The 23568-nt window shown below is 39.4% G+C and overlaps 1 protein-coding gene across 2 annotated transcripts in view; it reads left to right on the forward strand.

Moving 5' to 3' along the window:
• The window catches only part of pnpla7a (patatin-like phospholipase domain containing 7a), a 30462-nt gene that overhangs the window by 4563 nt on the left and 2331 nt on the right, over positions 1-23568 (forward strand). For both annotated transcript variants that reach the window (XM_012871118.3, XM_036139810.1), the window contains exons 10-34: positions 8-136; positions 260-340; positions 753-861; positions 1545-1616; positions 1707-1783; positions 1947-2102; positions 4765-4842; positions 5688-5893; positions 5995-6126; positions 6285-6408; positions 9513-9626; positions 9916-9982; positions 10150-10299; positions 11807-11870; positions 12093-12261; positions 15481-15663; positions 15795-15913; positions 15997-16153; positions 19424-19540; positions 19677-19746; positions 20625-20741; positions 20912-21060; positions 21212-21364; positions 21492-21611; positions 23201-23285. In XM_012871118.3, the coding sequence (XP_012726572.2) occupies positions 8-136; positions 260-340; positions 753-861; positions 1545-1616; positions 1707-1783; positions 1947-2102; positions 4765-4842; positions 5688-5893; positions 5995-6126; positions 6285-6408; positions 9513-9626; positions 9916-9982; positions 10150-10299; positions 11807-11870; positions 12093-12261; positions 15481-15663; positions 15795-15913; positions 15997-16153; positions 19424-19540; positions 19677-19746; positions 20625-20741; positions 20912-21060; positions 21212-21364; positions 21492-21611; positions 23201-23285 (2998 nt within the window). The remainder of the gene's footprint in view (positions 1-7; positions 137-259; positions 341-752; positions 862-1544; positions 1617-1706; positions 1784-1946; positions 2103-4764; positions 4843-5687; positions 5894-5994; positions 6127-6284; positions 6409-9512; positions 9627-9915; positions 9983-10149; positions 10300-11806; positions 11871-12092; positions 12262-15480; positions 15664-15794; positions 15914-15996; positions 16154-19423; positions 19541-19676; positions 19747-20624; positions 20742-20911; positions 21061-21211; positions 21365-21491; positions 21612-23200; positions 23286-23568) is intronic.

A 23568-nucleotide genomic window follows, 5' to 3' on the forward strand; every position in this document is an offset into this window, starting at 1 on the left:
TTTTCAGGGTTACCCAGCTCCGTATAAGACCGTATCGGTGCGAGCCGCGACTCGCTCTACCATCTTGCGTTTATCTGCTTCAGCCTTTGACTCGGTTTTTAAGAAATACCCTGAGACGCTTGTGCGCGTCATTCAGGTAAGGAATGCCTAGCAATGCATATTAATGTGAATACATTTCCATAAATTAGATGTGATTACTAACTTGTGTAGAACATTTCTTGCTCTGCTTACCTCTTCTTGACTTTTGTTGGATTTGCAGATAATCATGGTGCGACTCCAGAGGGTGACCTTTCTGGCGTTGCATAACTATCTCGGCCTAACAACTGAGCTCTTCAATCCGGTAGGAGGGGAAATTAATTGGTGCACGCATATTTGTGTGTTTACACAGAGTCATGCTGAGAGGCTCACGCGGAATAGCTAAGCTTGGCGTTTGATCAAATTACACATAACAAACATGAGAAAAGCATTTGCACACTTGATCACACATGTGCAAGCTACTTTTACAGATCATTAAACACAGCATCATAACTTGGTCATTCTTCCTGATCAGGGAAATAGAAATAGAAATGAATGTGACCCTTTAACAAAAAAATAAATAGAAATGGAGATCGCTAACATGTTAATCATATTGTTATTTTTAAGCTCAATTTTGGGAAATGTTTGGTGCACTCGTTTGCGAGCAGATCACCCATGCTGCTGAATATTGAAGACCTGACTTTATTTTTATTTTTTTTAACTCTCCTCTTTGCCAGGAGAGTCAGGCTGTGCCGTTGTCCAATATAAACAGTGTGATGGCGGAGATAAATTGTGGAAAGGTGCCTCGTCGTCCAGCTGGGACCAGTGAGACCACTGCAGAACCAGGTATAGCGATCTTGCACAAGTACTTGCAAACATGCATACATAAAATAAATTGGGCTGGGCAATAAATCGATTTAATCGATTGATTTGAATTTACAATTTTTAAAGATTCTTTTTTTTTTTTTCTTGGAAGATCGGGATTTTATTTTGCCAATGCACTCATTGGGCTTTTATGAAGAGAATAGCATACAATGTTTAGGGAAATATATTGTCAAAATAATGTAAATAGGAAACTTTTTTTTTTTTTGTACCATAAGACGAGACACTTTAATTTACTCATTTACTTATTTTTTTGAGGTAGTTTGAAGTTACACAGTGAAGTGAAGCCTGTTCTTCGCTCATTGTGGAAAACTACTTGCAGCAAACATTTTGTTACACTTTTATCGTTTACAACGGCAGGGCCGCCATCTTGTTTTACCAGCATGTTTCACAGCTTGTATTTAGCTGCACTTTGAATTCAGGTCAACTACCAGACGAAATGCTGGAAACAAAAGCAAGTTTTTTCCAAATTATTTCAATAATTCTTTCTTGTGAAACAAAAAGGAAGAAAAAACATTGAATCGGATTCGGTATAATAAAATCTGAGATTTTATTTGTAAGCCATATCGGCCAGCACTAAAATAAAGCATTTAAATTTTCATGTTGGATCTGCTTTTTATCCATTTTTTTTTTTCTCATTGTCAAAGATGCCGTTAAAGATAGTCCCCTAAACAGCAACAGGAGGCTTCGTTCCGTCTCTGCCCCCACAGATTGTGCAGGTGGGTCCTTGTATTAATTTTATTTTCTTAATTTGTTTTTTAAAGTAGAATATTGCTTGCAAACTGACTTTTTATTATGCTGCATGGCAGGAATTGACCTTAATATGGCTTGTGAACGAGCTCGCGTCACTATAGACGAGGCTCCATCCAGTCCCCTCGCTCAGAAAGTAAGATATTCCTGTTTTCCTTCGCATTTGTATTTCCTCTAATGCTTTTCTGACGTGAGAAACCTGCTGTGTAAGTGACATTCACCAGAAAGCTGCTGCACTTTACAATGGAACAGGACTCATCATCTGATATGAATGAATTTCTTTTTGCCTGCCTCTGTAGTCCACTCTGAAGAAGAATGTGACAATGCAGCAAACTCCATCCGAAGTGTTTCACTATACTGACAGCGGAGGGCAGTCTGAAGCTATCAACGTTGGGAAAAGCAGCGTCGTCCTCCAGGCTGCTAAGAAGGACTTGCTGGGAGTCATCCAGCTGCAGGTAACTGTTTCAACTCGTCTCAATAAATTTAAATATCACGGGAATGTAGGTTATTTTCAGTAGATCATTTCAAAGAGTGAAAATCATATTGCATGCTGCTTTTAAAAGGATTTTAAGTAAAGAGATGTTATGTTATGGTCTACACCCCGGGTGGCCAAACAGTTTAGCATCAAAAGCTAGAAAAAACTCCAGCTGCGCTGCAAAGAGCCGCACAACATAATGTCTGCAGATATTTAATAACTAAAATGCCTTATAGCATAAACCTAAGCAGCTTTTCTTTACAAATTCATATCAGATTCTCTTTATTCCTTAAACATGTCCTCAGGAACATGTGTCCCAGCAGTGCCCCTTTCTCCATTCTTGGCAAAATGTATTTAAAAATTGAAGTGTAAGAGCTCTAATTGGGCTTCCCCTAGTGGATCTGTCGAGGTACTGCAATAAAGAGTGACGAACAGCAGCCGTGTGTAACGTGTCCTCCCAGGATAAGGAAGTCAAACACGGGTGGAAGTTAATATTTTTTTTTCAAAATAAAATACGCCGCAAACTGCAGTTAAGATGAGAACCTTGACCTATGAGTCAAGTTGCTGCGAGCTGCACAGGACGGGCAGCAGAGTCGCGTGTTCGCCGCTCCCAGTCTACACAGTCATTGGGAAGACTGCTGACTTGACAGCCGCCCAGCACACTGTCATGGACAGCCTCCATATAAACCACAAAAGGTCATCGCTAAAGAAGCTGACTAAATGGAAAGTTGACTGGACGGAAAAAAGCATGGTAGAAAAGCTACAAGGGTAACAGACATAACCACAACTTTGACAGGGTTGTGAAACAAAGCACTCTTAACAATTTTGGGGGAGATTCACAAGGTGAGGACTGCAACTAGAGTCACACCTATCAGAATTATTAAACCTTGTATGTTTTTTTTTTTTAAATCATCATTACAATTAATACAATTAATGGATTGATTTTCAAACGAGCATTACCCAAGCTTTAATATTAAATATATATATTTCTTTTGCCATACATGCCCTTACAATTGCCTGACGTTATCACATTTACAGCAGTTGCCTCCATAGGCTCCATTAGTCAGTTCAGGGTCTCGGGTCGTTTACTCTGGTTGTGCATGTGATGAGTTGTGCGCCCTTGTTCATCTGGCTGCTTTGAGTCTTCGCCGCTATTGATGCATTAGCGAGAGAACACTAGCTAACTTCTTCAATATTTATAGCTTTCCTACCCCAGAAGACATTACACCTCCAAACAAAAGACCTGTGCAGATGCAGATACTTTTCCACTTCTCCGACACGCGTGCACAACACTGGTGTCGTTTCAACTTGTCGCCAGTGGGGACAGACGTCTGCAAAAACTCTGGAACTTGGGCTATGCTCTTTTTATTTATTTATTTTTTATTTTTTATGCTCTTTTAGGAGAAAAGTTATTACTATTAAGGGGAGTGGTGGCCAAGTGGTTAGACTAGAGCTATGTACTTGTGCGAGAAGGCTACAGTTACCTGGTTCAAACCCCACAGACTGCTAACCTGACTCTAGCCAGATGTATTTCGCTCCGCCTAGCTCCACTCATACATCTGGGAAACCTCCATAGGAATTGCCTTTATTGAATGCTGGGCCTTATCAAAAATCCTTGCATATGATTGGATAAGCCACTTGTCTGTCATCTTTATCGACGTGCTATTTCAACCACTCACACCGAAGCTAACCCGTGACGCTGATGAGAGCGACGCAGGAATAAACAAAACTTTTTTTTTTTTTAAATGTGTTTGCGGCTCTAGTGGCACGCGTTTTATTCACAGTGAGCTGACAGGAAGAGGGGGGAAGACAGGCGGCAAAGCGCCGCGGGTCGGAGTCGATCCCGGGCCGACCGCATCGAGGACTAAAGGCCTCCTAATATGGTTCGCGCTAACCGCTCTGCGGCGTACGCGTCCCGGAAAACAAAACTTCCGGTCGGGAGAAGGGTGAAAACATCGTTTCCACCAACAAAAGCCTTCAGAGGTGTTCTCTGATGTTCTTTTAATGAAACAATATTAGGTAGATTGGACAACACGGAAGAAATAGCAGCATCAATGTTAACGCTTGCTTCCTCGATGCGAGCCGCCATTGTTGTCTGAATCAAAACAGTCTCACGGTCTCTTCTCCACTACGTCACATCTATGAAACTCCAGCCCTGCGTCCTGATTGGCTAGACAATAAAATTGGTCGAAGAAATCACTCTCTATGGGAGATGTCCCAGATGGATGTGAGTGAAGCTAGGCAGAGCGATATCAATCTGGCTAGGGTCAGGTTAACAGACTGCTGCTGTGGGTCCCTGAGCAAGACCACTGCTCCCTAAGGAATGGGTTAAATGCAAATTACATTGGCATGTATGTTGCTCACAATAAACATTATGAAAAGTTGATGACGATTATGATAATAGTTGCTGTACCAATAACTGTTACTTTTCTATGTTAAACAAAATGAATTGGGTTATGTTATACATTTATGTTTAAAACCTTTAGTGGACAAACTGTGGAGCTATGATTGTTTTGTTACTTTTTTATTTTGTATTTTCTCAAGGTGATCCTACTATGTGAATCTCCATACTAGTCTTTGCCAAGAAGAACAGTCTTTTTTCCTTATGCTGTTTTAATGAAGATGTACTTTTTCTTTTGTAGGACCCCAGTTTACTTGATGGCAGAGTGACCCTCCACCACGTCAAGGCTGGGTCTGTCGTGGCTCGCCAGGGAGACCAGGTTAGAGCTAAACCGCTTCAACACAGAGCTTTTGACAGTTGTGTGAAGGAGCATCCATTTCTGCTCTTGTTTTAACAGTTGATGTCCTTTAGCTCAGTTGTTTCTTAACTAAACTTGGAGCAGAAGGTGAAGAAAATGTGTGCTTGGTGGATTATTTCTTTGCTGTAACTATACTGCTGGGCAATACATCCCAGACGTTTGAAAACACGGTTTATTTTCCCTTAAATAGTGGTTTAGTTTTGCGTGATCAGGCTGGGTACCAGCATGAGGAGGAAATGCCAGGCTGTAGTGGTTGTGTATGGTTCTCCCACACATTACCAAGGCCTCTGCTGTTGTTTTTTTTTAAAGGGTGGAGCTCACATACTCAACTTCACTGCTCAAACCACAAATGCATTTCTCTTACAGGTGTGGCGCCATTTAAAGCGAATAAACAGGCTTTTCCAATAGCTTAAGGAACATAGCTATTTTATTTTTGCTAGGGGTTGCTCTGAGACAACTTCATTTGAATGAGATTTGTACTTATTTAATAAGTTGTGCAGCCAATCAGCCTCGTGGTGGCTTCAGACGTTTTTGGCTCTTCCGATTAAAGTGCAGAAGAGCACATAAGGTTGATTCTTAAATCAAAGAAGCGTCAGGCTGAAGGTTTGACCATGGAGAACCTTTCTTTCCTTCAGTATGAAAGAAAACAAAAATTCATAGCAATAGAGTTTTGCCCTTTTTTTTTTTTTTTTTTTTTTTTGGGATTTTGCAATTAACTAAACATCGTCAAGCAGCCAGAGTTGTACCACTCTCTCTCAATTGTCTCCTCCTCCTGGTTTTCTTTTCTTTTTTTTCTTTTTTTTTAGGAAATGAGCATCCAGTTTGTGATCTCCGGTCTCCTCCATGTTTATCAGCGGATGATTGATCGGGAAGAAGATACACGGCTGTTTGTGACGCATCCCGGAGAGCTCGTTGGTCAGCTCGCCGTCTTGACCGGAGAGCCCCTCATATTTACGGTCCGAGCCCAGCGAGACTGCAGCTTCCTCTCCATTTCTAAAACCCACTTCTACGAGTGAGTTACGCCTTGTTTTCAATCACTCGGCGAACATGCTCCCAATCTGTTGTAAATCATTGTACCTTATTGATGCCCCCATCCATTGTTTAATTCTTTAGGATAATGCGAGCGGAGCCAAAAGTAGTCCTGAACGTTGCTCACACCGTGTCCAGGCGCATGTCCTCTTTTATCAGGCAGATAGACTTTGCACTGGACTGGATGGCTGTGGAGGCTGGCAGGGCAGTTTACAGGTATTTGGCTTCGAATATTTGTCATTTGTAAAAACATGGTCTACATTAATCGGTAGACAAAAGTTGAAGATCCCAAATGCAAGCTAACACCTGAGCTAAATAAATGAAATTAGCTTTAATTGAACTAAATTAAAGCTATCCTTTTTTTCCTCCCCTAGGCAGGGAGAAAAATCAGACAGCACCTTTATAGTGCTGAGTGGTCGGCTGCGCTCGGTGATAATGAAGGAGGATGGAAAAAAGGAGCTGATAGGAGAGTATGGTCGCGGTGACCTGATTGGAGTGGTAAGAAATATAAACTTTCATATGCAAAATCAGGGTAAAAGTTCAATATTTTTCCTCATAATGAATAAAGGAAATGCAGCTCTGCCGGTATTCATGGTGATGAGGAGGATGTACCTTTTTTTTTTATCTTTTTTTTTTTTTTCTTACAGAGCTCAGAATGAGTTTCCTAAACTGTCGTGGGACTGTGTACTTTAGTCAAAAATTAACCTTTTTGGCTATACTCCAGAGCTCCTGTCTTAGCCTAAAAACTCTCAGCAAGATAAAACTTTTTTATCTTGCTGAGAAGGTGGGGATGACTCCGTTTCTAGGTGTGATGCTATCCTCCAAGAGCTGATTGGTTGATAGTACAAGAAAAAACAACACAAATGCATCTCCTAGTGATCAAGGGAGATGAATTAACCGATTAGACTGGACTCAGAAATGTGTGACAAGATGATAAAACTTAGCAAATTTAATTGTCGCACAGCATTAACGTTTGAACGCACCTTATTTACATCCTCATCATTATTTTCATTTGCTTATTTATTTTTACTCGCCAGTCATTTTACTACTTCATCTATTTAATATGATGCACACTCACCTGTCAGCGTTTTACTGGGATTGCCTGCTTGTATAAAGTGATTGTATTTGGCAAAACGGCCGACATAAAACGGAGAATAAAGGTGGAGAAAACCAAACTGGACAGCAGCACGGTCCAGCGCACAGCTCTTAGAGGAGAATAGAGTTGTTTAGAAAGGTAAATTGGTCTCTGGATCACGGCACAAATACACGGACTCTGAGGTGCATTGCAGCTTTTTCTCTGCGTATCTTGGTGTTTTTACACATTTATGTCCTAATGCTATGCCCCCCCTCCCCCGAATAGTTGTGCTAAAATAAAAAGTTAGATTTTTCAAATTTGTTTGATTTTTAGATCTTTGTGTTTTACGCATTTTTACCAGAGATGCCGTGGAGTTGATCTAAAAGACTACCAAAGAATGCCACAAAGATGTGGACTTTTAGTAGAAAATAAAAGTATATATGAATTTAAACAAATTAGTAAAACAATTAAGTATGCTTGCTTTCTTTTAATCTTATTAATTAGTATCTGTTTATTTTACTCACTTAAATAAAGTCCTTTCTGATGTTCTACACATTTTAAAACGGATATATTCTTCAGTGCTGCTAGAAAACAAGATATTAATTTTTAATTTTATTTAAAAAAAATTGTGACGGTTGCATCTCAAAGGTTAACAAACAATATAAAAGCAGTATGAATTTTTTTCTTTTTTAAATTTGACATTTTATTAAAAAAATCTGTCATACTTACACCCTATTCAGTAAACAACAGAAAAAAAGCTTTATTGTCAGTACAGCTACAAAACCCAGATCCAGCGTTTTAAACGTAGCTTTTGTAATGCTTTTATATTCAAGTTGTGCTCTTTATGGCTAAACGTCTGAAGTGTATGTTAATTTCAATACTGTTTATAGATTTACTGCAGGAATGTTTTTTTTTTTTTTTTTAAATGCTAAGCCCCTTAGTTACCTTACCTGCCCTCCCACTTGCTGCTGTGACGGGTCTCTGCAACAGTGCTTCTAATAATACCTGGGCTGATGGATGCTATGGTTACTGCTACTTGGAGGAGGAAAGCTGTCTTTACAGCTGTTGTGATAGTGAAAATAAGGACGTTACGGAGGTGTCGAAGACATACTTAGCCCTCACTGTGTTGACGTCAGCTCTTCCTGATGAAACGAGGACTACTTATTTAAAGCTCCTTTTTTTTTCCACTTCTGATCTTTATTTCAGTGCTATTACAAGACTCATACAGAGTCAGAGGAAGGTGTAACCGATTCATGTATCATAGGAGACGAATGAGGTGTTTTCTTCATAAGTTAACATCATTTCCTGTGGTCTTAACAAAACTTTCTGTGGTTTGCTTTGGTCAAAACAAGAAATAGACTAAATAGAATTTATACAGCGTGTCCTTAGTCATACTGACCACTCATAGCGCTTTTTGGTAGAGACCCAGTCACACTCACTAACATGCACGCATTTATAGACAGATGCGTCGATTAGTAGCCAACTTGGAGTTAAGTGCCTTGCCCAAGGGCACATTGACAGGTGAGAGGGAGAAGCCGAATTCAAACTCACAACCTTCTGATTGCTCAACGTCTACCTGCTGGATCACAGTCGTGACTCTTTGTAAAGATGAAACGGTTGGGGTTTTCTTTGAGGTCCGTTAAAACAAACAAATAGTGAAGTATATATTTATCACTGCAAGCAGTGCCGTGTTGACCTTTTTCTCTGCACTAATATTTAAGTGAGGTCGCATACGATGGACTGAACGCTCCACAGTTATCGGTAGAGACGTTCGAAAAGCCTTAAAATGCATTTATGTTCAATCGTATTGCATAATCTCGCAGTGAAACATCTGCTGCTGTTCTCTAACAGTGGGTGTATCCGTCCTCACTGCCCATGCTGCCACGACACGCCTGGCTGCCCCACTCGTTTGTCTCCCTTCAAGTTGTTTTAGATATTTAAATTGTTGCTCTGACTCGGAGGTACGGGTCAGTTTTGGGGAGAAATGATATTCTTGCAGACATTTCTTCCACATGAATATCAACACTAATGCCCTAGAGAAATGGCGTGTTCTCTGGTGTTTGGCACGTTGAAGAGTGGGTTGGCGTAATGGGCCTCTGTCCCGCATCATATTTATACCGTTCTAGACATTGATCACCTTCAGAAAGAAAAGGTATTCTGAGTAGTGTCAAAAAAGTATTGCACTAGTGATCTAGTAAAACAATTCATTCTTAACGTGAAATTCTGTTACTCTTTTTGCTACTTGTGCATAACATTTTACTGAATAGGGTTACTTCCTTCATTTTAGTGAAAAAATAAGCCTTTTTTGAATGATTAGGGGCAAATATAGTCTACTTGAAATGTAAAACCATTGCCAAATATTGCATCCAAGCAGTTGCTCGTGATTGCAATATTGCACACGCTGATGTTTGGGATTGCAGTTTTTGCTGATGGTATGCCCTGTCATCCATAGTACTACACGTATCGTCGACTATACAGTCTTAGTCATCTGAGTAGCCCATTTCATGAGCGACAAATGTTTCTGCAGGTGGAGGCCTTGACCCACCAGAACAGAGCCACCACTGTGCACGCTGTGCGAGACTCAGAACTGGCCAAGTTACCGGAGGGGGCGCTCAACTCCATCAAGAGGAGGTTCCCACAGGTACTCCTGATCTAAACTGTGGTGTTAAGTGCAGATGCAGTTAAAACCTGAAGAATATTTAGACAGATTTGCTATATATTGATATAGATAGATGGATATATCTCAATCATCTATGGAGATATAGATAGAATGATTGATGTATAGAGATTTAGATAGATTGATCGATAGATCTTGTAGATGAATAGATGAGTAAGCTACTTTTTAGACAAAGGAGGGTCCTGCTCTTGTTCATCCACTGATTTGACTTTCTTTAAAACAAAACTGATTCTAAAACATTTGAATCTCGTAGGTCGTCACCAGGCTGATCCATTTACTCGGTCAGAAGATTCTTCAGCAGGTCAATGTTCCTCTTTCAGGTGTGTGATGGTCTATAATGCTTTCTTACGCGGTAACGGTACCCCAGTGGGCACGGTGGCTGTCTTTGGTTCTTGGGTGTTGTTGAGTTGTGTCAGTGCTTTGTCTTTTTATCAAATGACTTTTACCATTGAGGAACACGTTTACAACCCTGCAACGTGTTCAACAGCTCGTAGTTTGGCGCTTCACACTCCAGGAAGCAAGTTGGATGCAGGGAATCAAGCCTCCAACCTCTCCACTGTGACGGTCCTGCCCGTGTCAGAAGAGGTGCCCTTAACAGCCTTCACATTGGAGCTGCAGCATGCCCTCCTTGCTATAGGTAAAGGAAAAAGGTCCTATTAACATGACGTTTACATGTTACTCTTATGCCTGTCCATGCTAGCGTGCTTCTGAAGCATTTCTTCAAAAATACCCATCTCATGTATGGCTAGTGCAAACAGATCAGAAGGCATGCAGGTTAAATGGAAACAAAACCTGTAAGAGGAAGACAGAAAATCTGTCTTCGTGGAAAGGAGATCTTCCATGTCAGCAGCTTTTCTTTTTTTTTTTTTTTTTTTTCCACTCGAAGCGGAAATCTATGATTGCCCTTGTGAGCAGTAGTGCTGACATGTTGCTATGTGAAAAGTCAGCACCAAAGAAAAACAGGTGACCACTTCCCTAAAGAGATTTCCGAAACGCATAGTTAAGCCATAGAAAGACGACTGAGTAGGATTACTGAGAACGTGCTGTTAACATCCCCAGCTGTAATCTGGTAGCTCGACGTTTCTCTGCTGAATGACTTTTAACGGCTCATACTGGTTTAACCTGCGACCGAGCGTGACGGGACTGCTCTAGTGTCTCCGATGCTTTGTGTGTGACATAAGACGGGCAAATTTTGCCACAGTTTTACCTCAGGGTAACAATTAAGGCTTTAAAGAATGGAAAATTAAATAGGCAACACTCGTGTGATTCAAGGGTTACAGTACACAAATATCAGCAGGTTTTCTCTGCTGACCTGAATTTCCCCACCGAGGTACAATAAATGGATATTTCTATTCTGCATCACTGTTTTATTTTGTGTTTTTAAAAAAAAAGTTTTTAAATGCAACTGCACTGCAAAAACGTATCTAAAAATAAGTAAAATGTTCTTAAAGTTAGTGTATTTATCTTTGATTTGAGCAGGTAAATGAGATTATCTGCCAACGGGATGAGTATTTTGAGCCCTAAAATAAGACAATTACACATCCTGCACTTAAAATAAGATGATGGAGATGAATTATTCCTATTTTAAGTGCAAACATCTTATTCCATTGGCAAATCATCTTATTTACCTGCTCAAATCAAGGATAAATACACTAATTTTAAAGAATACTTTACTTATTTCTAGTTCCGTTTTTGCAGTGTGTGATGTAATTTAGTTTAGTAACCCTAAACCACTGATCTGGAGGGTTTCAGGAAAGCGATCTTGAGCAACACAAACACAGATATACAGTCGAACAGAAAACTCTGCAATCAATCTGATTAGCAAATGCATTTGTTTGGGGAAAACAAGAAAAACTAAACCTGCAATTGGCTTGTTACATACGTGTGCAAACTCTTAAGCTAATAGTTTGTTAAAATCACCTTTTGACTCCATTTAAGCATTCACTCTCTTCAGTAGGGGAGAATATTGCCAAGTTGAATTGTAGCATGCTGATGGACCTCTCACAAAGAAGACTGAACATGGTGGGATTCAGCGCTGTATTAGTTTTAACAGGGGTCTGTAGACTGGCTGGGATCCGCTGTAAAAGTTGCTTTGAGAAGACATCAGTTGAGTAAAAAAGTAAAAAAAATCTGATCTCACGCAGGGCCAACTCTTCTGCTGACAAGTGACATCATCAAACAGAGGCTCGGAGCTGCAGCGCTAGATAGGTACGTGTTTTGTCCAAACCTACAGCTTATGTGGGAGGTTGAACTTTACATTTGTTATGCCTTGTGCTTTTCCCAGAGCATATACCCTAGATGGAAAGACCCTGAAGGATTTCCTTTTCATACCGCTGTTGCTCTTTCAATTATGTTTGAGCCGTTTTCATTGGCACGGGAGAAAAAATGGATCTGCTGCATGCTTTATTAATGGACTCTCTTCCTCTTTAGTGTCCACGAGTACCGTCTTTCCAGCTGGCTGGGCCAACAAGAAGACATCCATCGCATAGTCCTTTATCAGACTGACTACACATTGACCCCGTGGACTCAGCGGTGCATCCGTCAGGCTGACTGCATCATTATTGTGGGACTCGGGGAGCAAGACCCTGCTGTTGGGGAGGTGAGATGGAGAGTCACTTGAGAAAGGATGGAGGTCAAACCTCTACATGTAAAAAAGGCTTTAATAGATATTTATGTCAGGAACTAGTTAGATATAATTTATATTTTAGTTAAGTCATGTAAATTATAATTAAATTTAATATTTATGTAATTCTTGCAACAAGAACAACTTCAAAACAGCAATTAGACATTAGACATTGACCGAAAGCATAAGGGAAAATGGATATTGTTAGGATCACACATATTTTACTGGCTGTAATATTGTATTGTCCACTTTGATTGCTAGCCAGTCCTCTAACAGAACCTCCCAGATCCAAATTCATCCCGGTAATAAAGTGAAACTCATCTGATCCACAATGATGCAGAACATTGTGCAGAAATGGTTGCTAATTTCTGTCAACACCATCTGAACCTCGTTAGAACAATTACCGTTATCTAACTTTCTTTTTGGAAGCCGTGCACAAACCAATCAAAGCTGTTTTGAGTCCAAAGGTCGGTTATGGCACTTCTTTTTCATTTCCACAAAAGTGCTCAATGCACATTCTTTTTGTAGAAGCTACGCTAAAGCTATTATGTTTGTTTTGGTTTTTGTACCTGTGATTGAATGTTTTCAAGTGGTAGTGACACATTTTGTAGAAGTACATAGACTGCAGCACAATGGAAAATAGGATGATCCTTGATCATCCTCCGTGTTTGTTTGGTAACCTCATTGTGTCAGCTTTTTAAAATTGCTGCACTTTATATCAAGTGTCACTTTTTTTTAATAAAAATCTTAATATAACCATCAGCTGTACTGTGGATGGCTGACTAATGTGACGTGGAGGCCACATCTAAACATGAATAGGTCCAATCCGGGTCGGCCGTAATGTTTGGCCACTGTAATGGCTGATTTGGTTCAGGGTGATTTGTGCTTGACCCTTTAGCATACTCGAGAAATGAGCAAAGAACGGGTGAATGTTGTGAAAGAGAGTCCAGGTCTCCGGGTGCATATGAAAGAGAGCCAATCTCCTTCAAAGGCGAGCAGAAAAAGGAATATGCCCTTTTTGACCAGGAAATGGGAGAATAAATCAAAAGCTGGATCAATATTTACCCACATTGAGAATGAGTCACATCTTTGGTTTTATTTTTATCTTTGGGGGGAACGCCTCCTCTGCAAAAAAAAATAGAAGAAAATCACATCCTGCTTCTAACACCATCTTCCGCAGAGACAGATTGGAGATATTATTTACTAATGATCTGATCATTATCTTATTTTCTTTAATGTTAATTGGATAAAGGATAAATTGTTGATAAATTGTTGGAAACTGTGCTCCAAACAAGCCTAGCAGTTAATTTGCAGTAACCCGTCTTTCTGTTCTTGCTGCTCAGCCATCCACATTCTGATCTATAACACCTACAGTGTTTCACCGGAATACTGACACCTTGAACCTTTTTACATTTCGTCATTTTGTAATTACAAACTTCCCTGTATTGCTTTGCGATTGTGGGTGAAAGGCAAACATCAAGTGGTGCATAATCATGTAGCAGAAGTAAAACATTTGGTTTTAAACATGGTTTTGCAAACAACAATCTGAGAATGTGGCAAGCATGTATTTCAGAGAACCATTATTTGTTGCTGTTACAGCTATAAGTCTTTTTGGAATGCCAGCTCTGTTGGCGAAATGCAGTTTTAAACTCTTGCGCACAGATCAGATTGTATCATTAGCGTCATCATCCTGCTGTAAAGTGGAGGTCTCAACTCTTTAGGAACCTCCAACAAGGTTTCTTGAACAATTGCTTGTGCTTGGCTCCAGCTATCCTCCACTCTGACAAGCCTCCCTGTCCCTGGTAAAGAAAAGCACCCCCCCCACCATGATGCTGCCGCTACCATTTTACTGGGTGGGGATGCTGTGTTCAGGGTGACGTGAAATGTTAGTTTTCTGCCACCCACAGGCCAAAAAAGTTCCACTTTGATCTCATCCGATAGTCACCGCAGCTGTTTTCCTGATTATGTTGGTGTATTTGCAGTTTTGCCATATTCCTTCCATTTTTCAGATGGGAGCCCTGCGATGCCTTCACAGAACTGAAGAATAGACTTAGACAACTTTATTTGTCATTTTGTATGCACAGAGTGCGTACAGAACAAAATTTCGTTGCATATAGCTTGTAAAATTGCAGTAAAAATTGAATTACAGTATGAGGTGCAGCAGTGATTTAAAAGTAAACAATTTAAATGTAGACAATGCAGGAGAAGTCACAGTGTACAGGTGAGTATTTTTAAAACCATTTGTATGTGCAGAATTGATTGTGCAAGAATACAGCTTGTAAATTACAGTAGATTTAAAATACAGTATAAGGTGCAGCACTGATTTAAAAGTAAAACAATTGAAATGTAGAAGAAAGTCAGTGTACAGGTGAGTATTTAAAAAAAAAACATTTGTATGTACAGAATTTAAAAACTAAGATTTTTTTTTAGATTACTGCTAGAATAATTTAGATTCATGCAGAATCTGTTTATTAATTGGTAGCACTGAACTTAAGTTAGGGATTTGTCAAAATTAAAAATGGGCTTAAAACAACAACCCACCACACTGTTTTAAGATTTGTCTTGTCAACAGCATGGAAGCCATGCGCTGTGTGGATCTATCAAAAAATAAATCACAATAAGGAACACTGAAGTTTGTGGTCGCTATGTGGTAAAATGCGAAAAAGGTTTATGCTTTTGCAAGCGTTGCAAGCTATTAGGAAGGTTTCAAAGAATGGCTGTACATTTCATCCGTTCAGTCTCTGTGAAGGAGCGCAAAGAAGCGGAGCTTATCACAGTATGAAAGGCTGGCCACACCCTGGACACGCCAGACTAACTCTCAGGGAGACGCCGGTCGAGCCTCAAGTCTGTTCAGAAGATTAGGACAAAGCTGCACGTGTTAGGCTGATTTAACTTTAACTTTTTTGAGGAAATAAACCCCAGCAGCCAGGGATTACCTTTTTGTAGGCAAAGCAATCCTTTATTTAAGTCTAAATTTCTCTTAATTATCTCTAACAATTAGTAGAGATGCTACCATTTGTGCCTGTTTATTTCTTACGTCCATCTTTTGAGAACAGTGTTTTTTTTTTCCACCAAGTGCTCGAAGTATTCATCATTCCATCTGTGCCAGCATCAAACAGGAAAAAAAAAGTGTCAAATGTAAAATGTTCTGAAGCATCTGTGCTCGACGCCCCTCTTTCCCCCCCCCCCCCCCAGCTGGAGCGTATGCTAGAAGGAAGCGCGGTGCGGGCCCAGAAGCAGCTGGTGTTGTTGCACCGTGAAGATGGCCCTCCTCCCCAAGGGACCGTGAACTGGCTGAACATGCGAAGCTGGATCTCCAGGCACCTGCACCTCTCCTGTCCCAGAAGGGTCTTCTCTAAAAGGAGCCTTCCCAAGCTGGTTGGAATATTTCATCTATCAAAGCACCTTACATAGTCCAATTTGGCCCAAACTCCATGCCATTTTTTTCCACCTTTCTCTTAACTTTCATTACTTTGCTTTTTTTTTTTTTTTTTTTTTCAAACCCCCAGATGGAGCTGTACCAACGTGTGTTTGAGAAGCCTGCAGACCGCCACTCTGACTTCTCCCGTCTGGCTCGTGTTCTCACGGGCAACGCCATCGCTCTTGTCCTCGGAGGGGGAGGGGCCAGGTAAACTCATCCCCCAACCGGACCTGTAAACGCAAACAAATGGCAGCTCATGTCACGTTTGGATTTCTCGCTCCACTAATCAGGGGTTGCTCCCAAGTGGGGATCATGAGAGCGCTCTGTGAGGCCGGGATCCCGGTGGACCTGATCGGCGGGACCTCGATCGGAGCACTGATGGGCGCTCTGTATGCCGAGGACCGCAGCCTGAGCCGCATGAGGATTAGAGCCAGAGAATGGGCCATGGTGAGACTAATCTACATTTTGTAGATGAGCCGTGCGCCAGCATTTCACACAATACAATCTGAAGGTTTTTCACGCTGCTACATGTGTCTGTGTTGTCTGACATTTAGACAAGGGGGACTATCAGTGTGAAAAGGGAATATATATAAATTCTTTTTGTCCTTTGGTAAAATAATCTTTTTTTTTCTTTTTACTGTTACAGCCCCCATTTATTAGCACCTGTGGTAAAGATTTTTAAAAGTTCAGCTTTTAATTTGAATACATTTATCTAGTGGAGAAAACGGGGAGGATGGTTTTAATAGACTTCCCGATGGCCTGCTCGTAATACAGTACTATGAAAAACCCTGTTTTTCCATTACGACTGATCATAGTATCACCGTATTTGGAGCAGACGGAGAACAGCATGTGTGATTCTCTTTACACAGTCTTTCTAGATCATCCAGAGTCCAGGAACTCACCCTACAGGTTATCTACAGGTTTTAGGTCTGGGGAATAAGATGGCCATGGAAGAAGTGTGAAACCATGTCTTTGCTGGGTTTTTATTTAAAATATGCAGGCATTTCAAGGAGTTCATGTTGCCATACATTTTTAACAAGGTTCCCAGGGCTGTTGGCTATTGCTGGATGATAATTCAATAACAGTATATATCGATCGATAAACATATATCGATGATCAATAAATAATAAAAAGGTCAATAAAAAGTTTTCCATCCTTTTGCATTCTAGTTCATCGTGTAGGTTAATATTACAGTCGTTACATCCTTTCAACCAATTAGAAAAGTAGAAACAGGAACACTCCGTCACCATTCAAAGAGTTAAGAGAACTCGCAACCTTTTTTCTGTTTTTTTTTTATTTTTATTTTTATTTTTTTTATGCAATTTTGGTAAATAGCTGGTTGAATAAAGAGTTCAGTTTGAATTCAGTGATTGTGTGTTCTGTATCTAAAAATAGGTCATTAAGCAACAGCATAAAACGTCCAGGCCTGCACTTAAAATAAATGTTCTGAAATTGTTGATAATCATCTATATCAATCAATATGATTTCTATTCTTATCAATGTGCTTTTTTTTTTCTATATCGTCCAGCCATACTGTTGGCAATGAAAAGGGTCCACAGCATTACAGATCCTCTACCACACTTAACGCATGAATGTGTGCAAGAACACCTCGCTGCCCATTGTTGTTTCACAACAGTCTTCTCTAAAGAGGTTGTCTAAAAGCTGGATTTTTATCTTTATCTTCATTGTCTTACCAAAACATGTAAGTTAAAATCCCAGTAAAGTTTACCAAAAGGATTTTTATGCTTAAAAAAAAAAGGGGGTGGGGGGCGGATCTAGTCAACTCTGTCCCATTTTTAACATAAAGCCCAGATGGGCTTTATTTCTTTGCATGAGGAATGCCATGTGTGGCGTGTGTGCGGTCAGGAAAATGCGTGTGTCTCATGGTCATTGCGTGAGAGTTGAGAGTCCTGGCAATGAATTACACAGCACCAATCATTAGGTATTTACATCTCCGTCATTTCCAACGAACAGTAGGGGCAGAAGTTTCCTTCAGTAGAAGTCTTTTAGTAAATCCTGCCCTGTACTGTCCAGTAGTTTTTGTTTTTTTTTGTTTTTTTTTTTTTAAAACAGTCCTTCCTTGGCAATGTCAAGGAAGGTAGTCCCTAGCTGGGACGTTACCATCAAAAATAAAACGAAGCCACAGATCTCTGTTCGCCGTGACTGGGACTCATGTTGGTAATTGAAGCCAACAGCAAATCATTTGTCCTTTTCTAGCAGCCATTGTAAAACCAGCTGATGGGCTCCTCTTCTAAAAATGAAGTGTGAGGAGCTATGCTTGGTTTGCTAGGTGAGGCAACAGTGCCCGCCAATTGCGACACAAAAATCGGGAGGATTTTGAAATGCCTCATTTTTAGACACCGACAAAACATTTAGTTATAGCCAAAAACGGCTGGATTTTTTTTATTAAGCCCTTTTTTCCTGGAAGCAGTACAGATCCAAATGGGATGACACAAAGATGCTGAGAGACAGTTTTTCCATAATAGGTCACCTTTAAAGAACCATATAGATATATTTAAACTGTTCTGTAGCCAGAGTTTTTTTCTTTAACTTTTTCCAGCACCACATTGTGAAAAGCAAAATAGTTTAAATGTTTTAAGAACTTTTCGAGTGATTAGCTGCTGCTGCTGTAAGACATTGTTCAAGGCTGTTAAATCTTTCAAATCATCTTTGCTGCAAGGCTCTGACGAATAATTTTCAAACCTCTAGTTCAGATAATAAGTGATGTGTTTCAGTTGTGGAAATCCTCCTCCTCAGTTCTGTTTTGGGATCCTAAATGTCCTGCAGATTAATTAATTGATATGAGATGGTGTGTTTGTACAAATAGCTGAGTATAGTTTTCACATCTTTCATATGTGAAGTCAAATTCCTCTTCTTTTCTACACTGTATTTTCAACTTTTTGTCTTTTCCTAAGACAGTGGCCTTTTTCTGAGCTGCGTTATTTTTATTTTTTCTCATCTCGAGCTATCCTTTATTCCAAAAAAGGATTCACAAATGTGTTTTAACGCTCAGTTGTTTTTAACTTGAATTTTAAAATTAACATTTATCAAAAGATGGTTTGTAATAAAGTCAAAGTGAAAAACTATTCAGATGTGAAGGTCCAAATTGTATCTTTTACTGCTTGCTAGGGCTGGATGATATAGAAAAAAGGCATATTGATAAAATAGAAATTATATTTATTATATTGATCGACATCGATAATTATCAAAAAATTCCAAACATATATTTCATGCGCAGCCCTGATCATTTTAATTGTTGCTTAATGGCCTATTTTTAGATGCAGAACAAAAAAAAAAAAACACTGAATTTAAACTCAGCCCTTTATACAACCAACTTTTTACCAAAATTGCAAGTTTAAAAACAAAACGAAACAAAAAAAAACGTACAGTATGTGCTCTCTGAACTCTTTGAAGGGGGCGGAGCTTGGTGACAGCTTGTTCCTGGGTCTGCATTTGTGATTGGCTGGGAGGATGTTACGACTGTAGTATTAACCTACATGATGGGCTAGAATATAAAAGGAAGGAAAGCTTTTCTTCTATTGAATTCTGAATTGAATTGTTTTTTTTTTTTCCCCTGTCGTACCACACGTCTATCGATCGATGTATATTATTGAATTATTGTACAGCTCTACTGCTTACCTATTCATTATGGGTTGAACGTAGAAAAACAAAAACTGTCATTGCTTAATGGGAGTGTGTCTTTTGCTCTGCCAAAAGGAAATGACCTCAACATTTAAGAAGGCTTTGGATTTCACATATCCTGTGTCGTCCATGTTTACCGGTGCTGGCTTCAACTCGAGCATCAGCAATGTGTTTCAAAGCAAACAGATTGAGGTGAGTTAAACTAGAGCAACAGGCAATTTAAAGAAAGGAAACATTGGAGTGACAGTTTCAGCAGATGGATATTCTCGCCTCTCGCGCTGTGCGCTACTGTTCTGATAATGTTTGTTATCTAATTTTGTAAATGCAGGACCTTTGGATCCCGTATTTCAATATTACGACTGATATCAGTGCTTCAGCCATGCGAGTACACACTGATGGTAGGCGTTTAGAGTTTTTCTGTTGGACATTCACCCTCTGTTATTTTCCAAAAAAAAAAAAAAAAAAAAAAAAAAGCCAGGAAATGTTTATTTAACAATGTAAATAAAGAGTAAAGATGTTTTTATCTGTTTTTTTTGTTGTTTTTTTTTTTGTTGAAAACATGTATCTGACCTAAATTCAGTTGCTTTTCTTTAAATGCAGTTGGTTCCCTTCACAATTATTGTCAGCTCTTTAACGATGTGTACAAAAACCTTAAAGAAGGATTGCTATTTTATGCAATGTGCCATTTTTTCCCCAAGATTTGGATTTTTTTTTAAATTACATCTCTTGCTGTTCTCTTCACTGTAAATCAGAACAAGATAAACCTGGATGGTTGTCCAGTCTCGTCACAGTTTTAGTTTTCTAAAACCTTTTTAATTGTTTCTCTAATTGTAGATTTGGGCTATTTTTTTTGGCAGTTATCTGCTTACTTTAAGCATTTCCTGATTTAAGATCAGCTGACATTTATCTTAGTTGAATGGCATGCCTTGTGTTTCCAATTTTGAATAGTCCCCAGCAAAATAGGAGGTCCTGGATTGCTAATTTCTAAAATAATCTGAATAAGTGTATATATAAGTAGGAACTCATATGTAATAATGTATTTATTACATATGAGTTGTTGCTAATAATTGTGGCACCAATAATCGTGTGTAACATGTTTTCTTAATTTGGAATAATACAGTATATTGCTTGAATAATTTTACTCAAATTAAAGATTTTTTTTTCTTCATTTTGTTAGTATGAGTTTATGCTATTTGAATCAGGGATTATTTGTAGAAGGTCATGTGTGTAGTGTTTTTAAAATCCAGTTTATAAAATGTCCTGTTCGCTGTTTTAGGTTCTCTGTGGCGGTACGTTCGGGCCAGCATGTCTCTGTCCGGATATCTGCCTCCTCTCTGTGACCCCAAAGATGGACACCTCCTGATGGACGGAGGCTACATCAACAACCTGCCTGGTCCGTCAAACTCTCTATTTTACATATAATCATATATCAAATATTCTTTCTGTACCTCAACACGAGTAATTCTGTAGCAATTCATATATATATATATATATTATAATCCTGTTTGTGTTGCTGTTGTTTTTTTTTTTTTTCCTCTTTTGGATTACTTTCGATTTTCCCAGCTGATGTGGCGCGCTCCATGGGGGCCAAGGTGGTGATAGCTATTGATGTGGGCAGCCGGGATGAAACCAACCTCACTAATTACGGCGACTCGCTCTCAGGCTGGTGGGTGCTATGGAAACGCCTCAACCCCCTGGCAGAGAAAGTGAAGGTGATGAATTGATTAACGAATAAAAACGCAAAAAAAAAAAAGAACTGTGGGAGGAGGTTTAAAAAAAACAAAAAAAAAACAAGTCAATGAATAACAATGAGGACATTTGCGGAGGTGCTTTCCGTTTGATACTACTGTTTGATTCCAACAGGTGCTGAACATGGCGGAGATTCAAACCCGGCTGGCCTACGTGTGCTGCGTGAGGCACCTGGAGTCTGTTAAAAGCAGCGACTACTGCGAGTATATCAGGCCCCCGATCGACAGATATCGGACTCTGGAGTTTGGCAAGTTTGATGAGATAGCTGTAAGTTGAAACCAACACTGTGATGGTTGTAGAGTCTCACATCACGTCTCTCTTTTTAATCTTAAGATCGTCTAGTGGCTTTTTCATGGTATACGCTCTGAAATCTGTGATTATTTGTGTGTCGTAGGAAGTAGGCTACCAGCACGGCAAGACCGTGTTTGATGTGTGGAGGCGGAGCGGCGTAGTGGAGAAAATGATGAAAGACAGGCACCAAGAGGAGAGCCACAACACCCAGTGCAAAAGCAATGTAAGCATGGGGGGGGGGGATAAATATAGGCGACGCACATTAAATGTGTGAACATTTATTTCTGAGCAGTGGAGCTTTAGTTTCTATACCAAAGCAAGTCAGCAACACTTTTCTCATTTAGTTTCTGCAGAAAAAAACTAATTTAATCATAATGTTAAGTTTGTACGAGACATTTTATTATTTAAACAAAATAAAAGGAAAAACAATGGTATTTATTTCAAAGTGCTGCATTAACATGTAGAACGGAAGCAGAATAGATCATGTAAAATACAGCAATAACAAAACCGCAGAAAACATTATGCCCCTTATTTAAATACGGAGGCAATAATGAAGCTATTGTTAGGGTTTCATATTTGGAACAGTGAAGCTTTCTTCTGACCAACTCCCATTTTTATTCTTTAAGACAACAGCCTTCCCACACAGACATTTAATGACGTCTTGCTATTTTCAGATACTCTTGTAGGATGTATCTCAAGAGGGGAAAAAAAAAATGCATGTTGCTGAAGAAAAATTTAAGACAAATAAAAAGATAATTTTCTCTGAGAAACAAAACGCCATTAGAAGATACAAATTTAAAGTCTAAATGTGCTACCTCTGTTCAGTGGATAACACCTTTAGTTTTATCTTTAAGCAATGTTTAAGTTAAACAAATCACCTTAAGTTGTACATTCAAGAAATGTCAGTGACATAATTGTCTTGATTTATAGAGAAATAGCGCCGCTCTAGTGGCAGCAAGCGCTTGTCATTTTGTCTGATTTGCTATATGTTCTTTCTCACAACATGTTTGGTAAGAATTTGATCCCCACAATAATATCTTTTAAACTGCTTTGCATATTTGTAAATTTTTTTTACTGCTTTTTGAGATATTATACACTGACACGTTTTGTTTGGCTTGAATAATTATAATATATAATATATAGCAAGCTAGTTAAGCTTCCCTAAGCTTTACCAATACACTGAAAACCAGATGAGCCACCGACGAGCTTCATGCAGCAAATCTAGCAAAAATATTCAAACTGCGTTTCCATTTTTCTCTCTCTTCTCACCACGACATGATTGCAGGAGCTTATCCCAGACTCCACTGGCCTCATGCGCCACTTTCAGGCTGCACAGACAGATGGTGCATGCAGACAGAGTAAAAGGATGAGAGATTACAGTTCTTGTTAACAACAGATTCATTAATCCTACACATGTTATCTTAAATGAGCATCTCTGCTCCCCAGTCACGAAACATAGCTGCGAGTTTCTGTGCATGTGATCTACAGGGAGCTGTTTTTTTATTTCTCTATCAGTGATGCATGTGAGATCTTTACCTCTCTTGCTTCAAGCATAGATATTTGTATCTATTAAGCATTTCTCTCTTGAACCCTATTGGATCACGTTAGTATTTAGTCATGCCTTTGGTCAGGGCAACTTTGAATGACAAGACAAAAAAAATAAATTAAAAACAGACATGCATTGTGTCGTCAGGTTGTCGATCACATTTATCCCATGTACGTCACATTAGACTGCCAAAGAATGACTAAATAAAAAGCCGATACCAAAAAGCAATTGCTGCTATTTATGAGCTGAATTTGTGTGTCTTTCAGGTGGTGACATGTCCCAACGCTTCCTTCACTGACCTTGCAGAAATCGTGTCTCGCATCGAGCCTGTCAAACCTGCGCTGGTGGATGGTAAAGCTCCTGACACATAATTCAGCATTGCCACTTTCAGCCACACATCATGATTCTTCTAAAAATGTGTTGACGCGCTGTCTGGGAGATGGATTTTTAACATCTCTGCCTTGCACTTTTTTTTTTTTTTAAATTGGTTAACAGAGATGTTTTGCTTCAGAGAACAAACAAACTGCTGCATCTTAATTGCACTTGGACTCTGTGTGCGCCGAGTTTATTTTTTGCGTCCGTATTAATTAAAAGTAGCACAGAGAAAAGAAATGGCAACTGTTTGAATTCTTCA

The sequence above is a fragment of the Fundulus heteroclitus genome, chromosome 8 (assembly GCF_011125445.2).
Source record: "Fundulus heteroclitus isolate FHET01 chromosome 8, MU-UCD_Fhet_4.1, whole genome shotgun sequence".
In the NCBI taxonomy this organism is placed as follows: domain Eukaryota; kingdom Metazoa; phylum Chordata; class Actinopteri; order Cyprinodontiformes; family Fundulidae; genus Fundulus; species Fundulus heteroclitus.